We start from the raw sequence: 8,657 nt of genomic DNA, 5'->3' as shown, positions 1-8,657 counted from the left end.
AATACAAGGGAGGGGATGAGTGTTACATGATATGATATCCTCTTTCCTTGAGCTCTAATCATGTGGACACTAATACAATATCAGAGCCTTGATCCATGATACTCCCATTAATCAACTCTCATTAGTAAAAACACTTTTTTCCTTTTTGCCTATGCACCCCTATCTTACTTTGTTCTCCCTCTATAGAGTATCATTCTCTGAGACTTTTAGTGTGATTTAAAGATAACTGAGAGCTACCTCATCACCTCAAGGGACTTAACCCAACTCAAAGAAAAGACATTGAAAAACACATCACAAACTGACAAAAAAACACAAATAGCTATAAGGGCTTCCTCCATGTACTATGAAGTCGGCTATATCTAGGATGGAATAAAAGCATGATGGCCACTCATGGGTATAGTATGTCACATGTAGTTGTGATTGTTTTGATGGTGTTGTGCATTTGAGTAGATGCTTTGGCCACTTGTGGTGCATGAATATTGATTTCCCTTACTACTCTAAGTTGTGACTATTAGAATGAAACACAATGGAAAGGCAAATTGAAATGGAGTTGTCATGCTGGATTGGTTTTGGTAACATCACTTCTTGTAAGCATTGTGCACAAATGCTTGAGTGCGTCACGTGTAATTGTGATTGTTTTAATGGTGCTATGCATTTGAGTAGATGCTTTGGCCACTTGTGGTGCATGAATATTGATTGCCCTTACTACTCTAAGTTACACTATTAGAATGAAACACAATGGAATGGCAGATTGAAATGGAGTTGTCTTGCTGGATTGGTTGGTCTTGAGTTTGGTAACATCACTTGCAAGCACTGTGCACAAATGCCTGAGTGTGTCTTGACGTGCCCTACTGTTATTATTGTCTTCCTAGAGACCATGCCAATACTAGAAGATGTGTTATATATCTTGGTAATCATAATCACCCTTATGAGGAGGGGCTATGTAGATCCAGTAAACAAAAAATTTAAGAAAAAGGTGTTATTTTATGCTAAAATAAACCCTTTTACTACTATGAAGCAATTAGAGACAGTTGTGATTCAAGATGTCATTTTGGACATGCTTATGGGGGATAAGAAACCTGGAAATTTAGAGAGTGGTGAAGATGAATTTGCAGAGCTGCTTGAGTATGTCACTCTACTTTCAAATGAAAGGAGAATTAAAAGATGTTTGGACTATGCCAAAAGAGCCAAAAGCATTACATCAAAGCGTCTTCACATGGTTCTTGATCTCAAGAACAGATGGAAATATCCATTTATCCATAGTGTGTTTTTTCTTGGTTTTGTTAAGCGAAGGACACCAACCCCATGTATTTAAAATGTCCACTAAAGGTCCTGGAAGTAGACAAGACTTGGTTAATAGGATGAGATGAGGAGGGAATTTGCCAGATATGTGGGTTCATTTTGACCATGTCCACAAAGTCCCTAGTTGGCCAACAATGTCTGCTCATGTGTATGACCCTTATGTCCGTGAGATTTAACTATAGCTACATGTGAGTTCAAAGTTGAGGATACGTATGCACAAATTGAATTTTGGAAGATGCTAAATAATGTGGTGCAAGAGAATGGATGTGGAATACCAGAATTTAGAGGGTTCATGGCTAATGGCAAATGCCAATTGAAAAGTTTCTTGGATGCATAGGTTGTTTACGAGGCCATAATTTTATGCAATTAATCCCACATCTTTTACGTGAGTACTGAAGGGTCCATAGCATCTTTTACGTGAGTACTGAAGGGTACAGAGCAAATGGCGTGACCTACTTTGTGTCAATAATAGACTTTTCACAATACACATGTAAGGGTTTCAAAAATGAGAGAGCATACATGCCATCATGCAAGCGTTTATACTTCGTGTACTTGCGGGTCTAGGCTTGGATTCATTGGCTCATGAGTTCATGTACTAGGCAACACTAACCAAGGTGGAGTTTTTTCAGGCCCTCAGTGCAGATGATGCAATGTGCTTACATAAGGGGCTGATTTTTTGGGTGTCACTTTTCGAAATATAGCACCTTGACATATGGTGGAACTTTTTGCTATACCCTTTGAATATAAAAATTTAGCTTGGATTAGCACCTAAACTTAAATTTATTGTGGATGTGTTTTAATAGTGTTCGAGGAAACCAATGATCTCATGTTTTTTTTTTTGTGATGGTTGGTGTCATATCCTCAATTACATGCTCTAATTTGGATGGGATACGATTTGGATTGATTAATTAAAAAAGCTATGCAAAAACATGTATAGGCACAAGCCAACATAGTCCTTTGATAAACAAAGATCATCTCAACCACATTGACATGGAAGGCCTCAAAATTCCATGTTAAGATCTTGATGGGCTGATTTTCCTATTAAGAAGGGAGGAGGGTGATCTTGATGGGCTGATTTTCCTATTAAGAAGGGAGGAGGGTGATTTGATAAACAGACATCATCTCAACCACATTGTCATGGAAGGCCTCAAAATTCCATGTTAAGATCTTGATGGGCTGATCTTCCACCAAGTTTGATGGAAATAACTGCACATGTAAAAAAAGAACACAAGAGCCAAAATCATATCAAGAGAGCAAATCAAGCATACCATGAAAATCAAGCTTTGATTAGGTACAAAGTCTATCTAGTGACTTACAATTGGGTGGAAACCTAATGTTTCCATTATTTGGGCCAAGATTCAAATCATGTGTGGTGTTGCACACTTGCTAGTAGACTGCATTCTTTAGACTCATTGAAACCGATTAACCTTCCCTTCTAATGATTTTCTAGTATCCCTCATTGAACTCTGATGGGGGCCTATGGCACCAGGTTGCATTCACACCCATGAGTCTTTCTTGAATGTTTATCCCTTCCAATGTCTATTGTTATCTTTGACATTATGCACAAATACTGAAGAGATGGAGTCCTTAAGGTGTCTTATGGGAAGACATGAGGGGCTATGGAGAGGAGCTTCAAGAAGAAAGCTTTGAATCTTCATTAACCCAAAAAACAGACAAGTGGATGGAAAAAACTAATGAAGATGATGAGAGAGCAGCATGAAGAAGGGAATGAATCCTTACCACAAGAATAACAACCAGTTGTGTCTTATGAAGGTTGCATTCCCAAGACTTTCCACCTTGAGGGAACTATATCTACATTATAAATCTTTAAATCGTAATGTTGATAATCGTTGTTTTCTTGCCAAATGGATGATAGATTCTAAGGTTACCTTTATGTTTAGGAAAGAGAAGGCGGTTCCAAATTTTGGCACTAGACATTATTTTCTTTATAGAGAGGGGCCCTTGATATGATAGAATTAGGGTCACAAAATGCTATGCATACTATCATCACCATTCAATTCTGCTCCCAAGTGAAGACAATGGAACCGTGGAGTGCAAACGCATTACTCTCTTGGAGTGCAGGAAGCAATGTAGTGCACTCTCTTGAATCCCAACTTATGTTGCTATGCGCACACATTTCACTCACATATTCGAGGAATGCCATGGCATCCATAGTTTTTGAGACAGGCTGTTGTGTTTGCCACATTCAAGGTACTCCAAAACTACAAGGGACTCACTCATAGCTTGTTCGTTGTTGCTTGTACGTGTTCCATGACTTGCCCCGCTGATCTTATAGCTTGTATTTAGCCTCAGTACACATACAATACCTCTCTCTCTCTCTCTCTCTCTCTCTTAGTTGAAAAACCTGATACACCAATAAACCATTTACATCAGAGTCTTTCTCAATCCTTACCCCTACTTTTCACACTTTACTTCATTCAAAAGATTACAAAGCAATGTCCATCTCTCATCTTTCAACAAAAAACTAGACTGTTCCCGTACACTAACATAATGCAAGCCTCCCTTGGGGTCTGCTTCTCTAGAATATCACCCTTCTTTGATCAGATTTTTACTGTGGGCCTGGTCCCCACATGATTCTCTATGAATGCCACAAAGGTGTAGTCAATTTGTTTCTCCTTAAGATACCACCTTTTGGTTCTAGGCAGTGGGGTATTGGGTTCGAATCTATCATAGTGACACCTTCCACTCTCTCCTGAGAAATGAATTAAATCTCTTGAATTTTGCCACAGAGAGAGAGAGAGAGAGAGAGAGAGAGAGAGAGAGGTATTAACGTCGGTAGAATGCAGCACGAGGGCATATACGACAACGGTGGGACTTGAATCATTTTTTTTTTAAAAGTGGGGCGTTAGGAAGCGGGCTTAGTACCCATGGGACCCCCCTTATCCCACAAAGCAGGGGCAAGCTTCAATTGGTACACAAGGGTGAGGCATCAATCAAGGTAGCCAGCAGGGTTCGAACCCATGACCTGGGTTTTGACAACGGTGGGACTTGAATCATGGCCTTGGAGAGCAACCCATCTTTTAATGACCTTGTTTTGATGACAGGGAAAAACAGCAATTTGTCCCTTTAATTTCCCGCCAAACGATCTACCGGTGAAGTAGAGCGGCAATCAGGGATGCGAAGAAAAGCTCGCAGAATCTTCAATGGCTACTCTTAGTTCCAGACGGCGCTAATCCAGCCAAAGAGCCCCGATTAAATCGTTCGCCTCGTCCAAGAGCGAATCAACGCCTCTTTCCATCCTATTGGCGGTTGAGATTTTCCCGGAGCTCCAAATCAGCCCTAACTCTGCCCAAATAAAGCTCTGTCCACTGCAAAAAGTGGGCTTAATTCTGATTAATCAAGACTGTACTGCAATTAAGGTCGAATTTGCTGTGCCCACTTCCACAAGTGGGGCTATTTTTTTCATTAATCCAGAATCTGTGGATTGATTCTCCCGCGCTCGAGATTAGGGCTTATTCTGTTTGATTAGGCTGTGATTCGGTGGTTCAGAATCTTTCAATTGGCGACGAGCGTTGAGCTTCCCGCACCGCTCGCATCGCCAGAGCTTTTTGTGACCGGGTTCAATGGCTCAGAACGTGCGAACAAACGTTTATAAAGACCAGGTTCATTTCGCTGCCAGCACGGGTATGCCTGCAAGGTTTTGTGAAGTCAGGGTGTTGTGCAATTTAGGGTTTGTTGGCTTGCAGAAAGCAGTTTTTCGAAATTAGGGTTTTTGTTGCTGGGGTATTGGTGTTTCTGCAAGCCCACCTGCTGCAGCTAGGGTTTCGCAGGGAAATTAGCGCTCTCTGAAATTCCCATCTACTGCATTTAGAGCCTTTAGGGCGTTGATTTTTGCAAGGCCCTTTCTTCTTCTGGGTGGAATTAGGCTTAGGCTTTCTCAAAGCCATGGCTTCTCTGGTACTGCCCATTTTCACCGTGTTTCTCTGCATAATCTCCATCTCTGCAACTGCAAGCTCCATTTCGGGCCACAAAGCAGAGCTGCATGCCCACTCAGATGATGAGATGTGGGCTCTTTTCAACAATTGGAGGGCCAAGAACCCAAGGTCATATGAAAATAACAACTCTCTGGATGAGGAGCTGAAGAGGTTCACCATTTTCAAGGAGAATGTCCACTACATAAATGCCCACAATGAGAAGAAGAACTCATCCTACTGGCTGGGCCTCAACAAGTTTGCAGACCTCACCAATGAGGAGTACAGGTCCATGTATCTCATGGGACCAAAAAGCAAGGAAAAGCAAGCAGATTCCCCATCCAAATACCATGTTCCCTTTGAGCTTGATTCAAATAAAAGAATCCCTTCTTCTGTGGATTGGAGACAAAGCGGTGCTGTCGCTTCTCCTAAAGATCAAGGGCTTTGTGGTAAAGGGTTTTAGTTTTTTTTTGCTTAATTAAGTTGAGATCAACCTGCTTAATTGCAATTTTAACTTTTTAAGTGGCCACTATACATGAGTACTGAACAACTTGCTGACTTATGATAAGCGTGTTAATTAGACCTAATCACCCTACTTACTACTGCGTGAATTATATTATTATTATGCTATGAGTATTTACTAAATCATTATTATATTGTGAGTATTGATTAGGCCTTATTACTCTGATTACTGCCATTACAATCTGATGAATACTACATTCACTTAATGGCTAAATTTGCCACGTTAGGATTTGCAGGTACCTACATGCATGCATGCATGCAGCTTATGTGTTATGTATGTATATTTCATTGTAACACGTTACATTACACGGCTTCATTGTACCAAATCACAAGCTGAATAAGGTGTTTTGTATGTACGTACATACATACTACATAAATGTGGATTGACTATGTATCTTTGCATTCATGTATGCATGCTATATCACATGGCTTCCGTGTGATTGGCCTAACCTGAACAAGCCAACATGAGTTCGTTTCACACAAGCCTTTTCGGGGTTGCAGGTAGCTGCTGGGCATTTTCCACAGTTGCAGCTGTGGAGGGCATAAATCAGATAGTTACAGGAGATCTGGTCTCACTTTCTGAGCAACAACTAGTGGACTGTGACAAAGAACAGAACCAAGGATGCAATGGTGGCGTCATGGACTATGCCTTTGAGTTCATCATTAGAAATGGGGGTCTAGAAACTGAGGCAGAATACCCTTACCAAGCCATAGATGGAACCTGCAACTCTCAGCCTGAGAAGGTGTGATTAGTGCTTATTGCTTCAAAAACAATTCTGCATTAATCACTTCATTCATGGTTGAACTAATCAGTTCTGCACTTATCATCACTAATCATGATCATGAGCTTATTCATGGTTGCATCGATCACTTTATTCAGGGTTGCTCTGATTGCTTGACTATTAACTGCACTAATCATTTAGCTAAATGATGCACTTAGCGCCTTCGTAGTTATGGACTTGATTCGTGTTTGCATTGATTACCTCATTCATTTAAGTTAGTATTAGCTGCACTGACCACCATTGCTTCACTATTAACTGCACTAATCATTTAACTAAATGATGCACCGTAGTTATGGACTTGATGCATGTTTGCATTGATTACCTCATTTATTTAAGTTAGTATTAGCTGCACTGACCACCATCAAGCGTGATAAAAGTTTGCAGAGAATCTGCAACTTGTGCGTTTAGGTTGTTTCACTGATGTGCTTTAGAAGATTCCTTACTTGAACAAGGATTGCTCTGATTTCTTTACTAATGCTGCTGCTAATCACTTCACATATGCACTAATTGTTTATCATATGCATCACTTCACATAATGTTTTCCCTTGGAAGTTTTAGGCACTACATAAGCCAATCATTTGATGCTAATAATTACCTTAACAATCATGAATTTGCAGGGGAATCTCCAGCTTGTTACCATAGATGGTTTTACCGATGTGCCTGAGAACAATGAGGCGGCCCTTCTGCATGCTGTCTCTCAGCAACCTGTCAGTGTTGCAATTGAGGCGTCTGGTTTAGATTTTCAGCTGTATGCAGGGGTAAGGATTTTCTTCATAATGGACACCAAGCGTAGTGATCATAACTACTTTAATTATGTTTCAGTAATACTAGCATTTGGATAAACAAAGCTGCCTATGTAATGCTTAAAACATCAAGGGAAAACATGATAACATCTCTAATTGTAGGTTTGATGATGATGATGGTGCAGGGTGTGTTCAGTGGGGAATGCGGGACCCAGCTGGATCATGGGGTGACACTGGTGGGCTATGGGGCAGTTGAAGGTGGGTTGGACTACTGGATTCTGAGGAACTCATGGGGCGAGGGGTGGGGGGATGGAGGCTACATCCTGCTGGAGAGGGGGACCGCCAAGCAGCAGGGCATGTGTGGCGTGAACATGATGGCCTCTTTCCCTGTGAAGCTTGGACCAAACCCATCACCATCCATAGCAAACCCATCATCCTCATCATCCATAGCCCAATCTTACGACAATGTCATAGACAAGCTTGAACTGGTTGATGGTAATGACGATGATGCCGCCTGGTTGCCATTAGTTCGCCGGCTTCTTGGTAGAAAAGCAAGCTTGTGAACCACCCCATTGCCCTGTTACCTCATGTGTACATATGATATCATATGCCCTCACCTCATGTGTGCATATTCTTTCATTTGGCTTGTTTGATTGATTTATTTCTTGGTGTGGTATTAGCCCACACTATCATCTCCCGTCTGTTGTCCATGTGCTTGCATTGATTTGATTGTTGGGCTTGTTGGTTCTGAACTCTAGATTTGGACTCTTTTTTCATATTGTAATGGGATATCCAATTTCTGCAGTTAATTGTAAAGTTTAGTCAGACTTGCAAGTTCACTATTTGATCAAAGCATCACTCGCTTGTGCTACATCACTAATTGAGAGAGAGAGAGAGAGAGAGAGAGAGAGAGAGCTGTCTATGATCTATCAAAATGATATGAACAACTTGTTTCAATCTTAATCAAGGATGAGTGCCAAAATTTAGTTTAAGGGATGGGAAAATTAGGACTTAGAAGGACAAGACTAACAAAGGGAAAGGGGCATAGAAGGAATTGAATTTAGGAAGAAGGTAATTCATGGAACAAATTGTAAATGAAAGGGTCATGGAAGGAGCTGAATTTAGGAAGGTAGTATGGTCTACCATGCCAACCTCACTTGTAATTCATCACAATCATCATGTTAGCCATGATATATACTATGCAAAATCCTTTCAACCTCTTCTCCAACTTACCCCCATGTGACATTGTCATGTGCATCATATTGGTAATACCAAGGCAATTATATAAGCTCAGTAAAGATGAGGAGATGCATAAGAGAGGATTTGTAACCGTCTTAGAAGAACCGAACTTTGGATTAGCAAGAGAGCGAGGCGAC

General features: G+C 40.9%; 1 protein-coding gene across 1 annotated transcript; it reads left to right on the top strand.

Moving 5' to 3' along the window:
- The first annotated feature begins 4,317 nt into the window (after positions 1-4,317).
- On the top strand, positions 4,318-8,097 carry LOC147623217 (cysteine proteinase COT44-like). The gene is made up of 4 exons (XM_086821296.1): positions 4,318-5,683; positions 6,258-6,499; positions 7,156-7,296; positions 7,467-8,097. The coding sequence occupies exons 1-4, from the start codon at positions 5,209-5,211 to the stop codon at positions 7,842-7,844; spliced, it is 1,236 nt and encodes a 411-aa protein (XP_086677422.1). The 5' UTR covers positions 4,318-5,208; the 3' UTR covers positions 7,845-8,097.
- The last annotated feature ends 560 nt before the right edge of the window (positions 8,098-8,657 follow it).

The sequence above is a fragment of the Cibotium barometz genome, chromosome 27 (assembly GCF_041138505.1).
Source record: "Cibotium barometz isolate CiBa-2024 chromosome 27, ASM4113850v1, whole genome shotgun sequence".
Classification (NCBI taxonomy): Eukaryota; Viridiplantae; Streptophyta; class Polypodiopsida; order Cyatheales; family Cibotiaceae; genus Cibotium; species Cibotium barometz.
The sequence above is the reverse complement of the archived record's forward strand: the minus strand, read 5'-3'. Positions and strand labels throughout refer to the sequence as shown.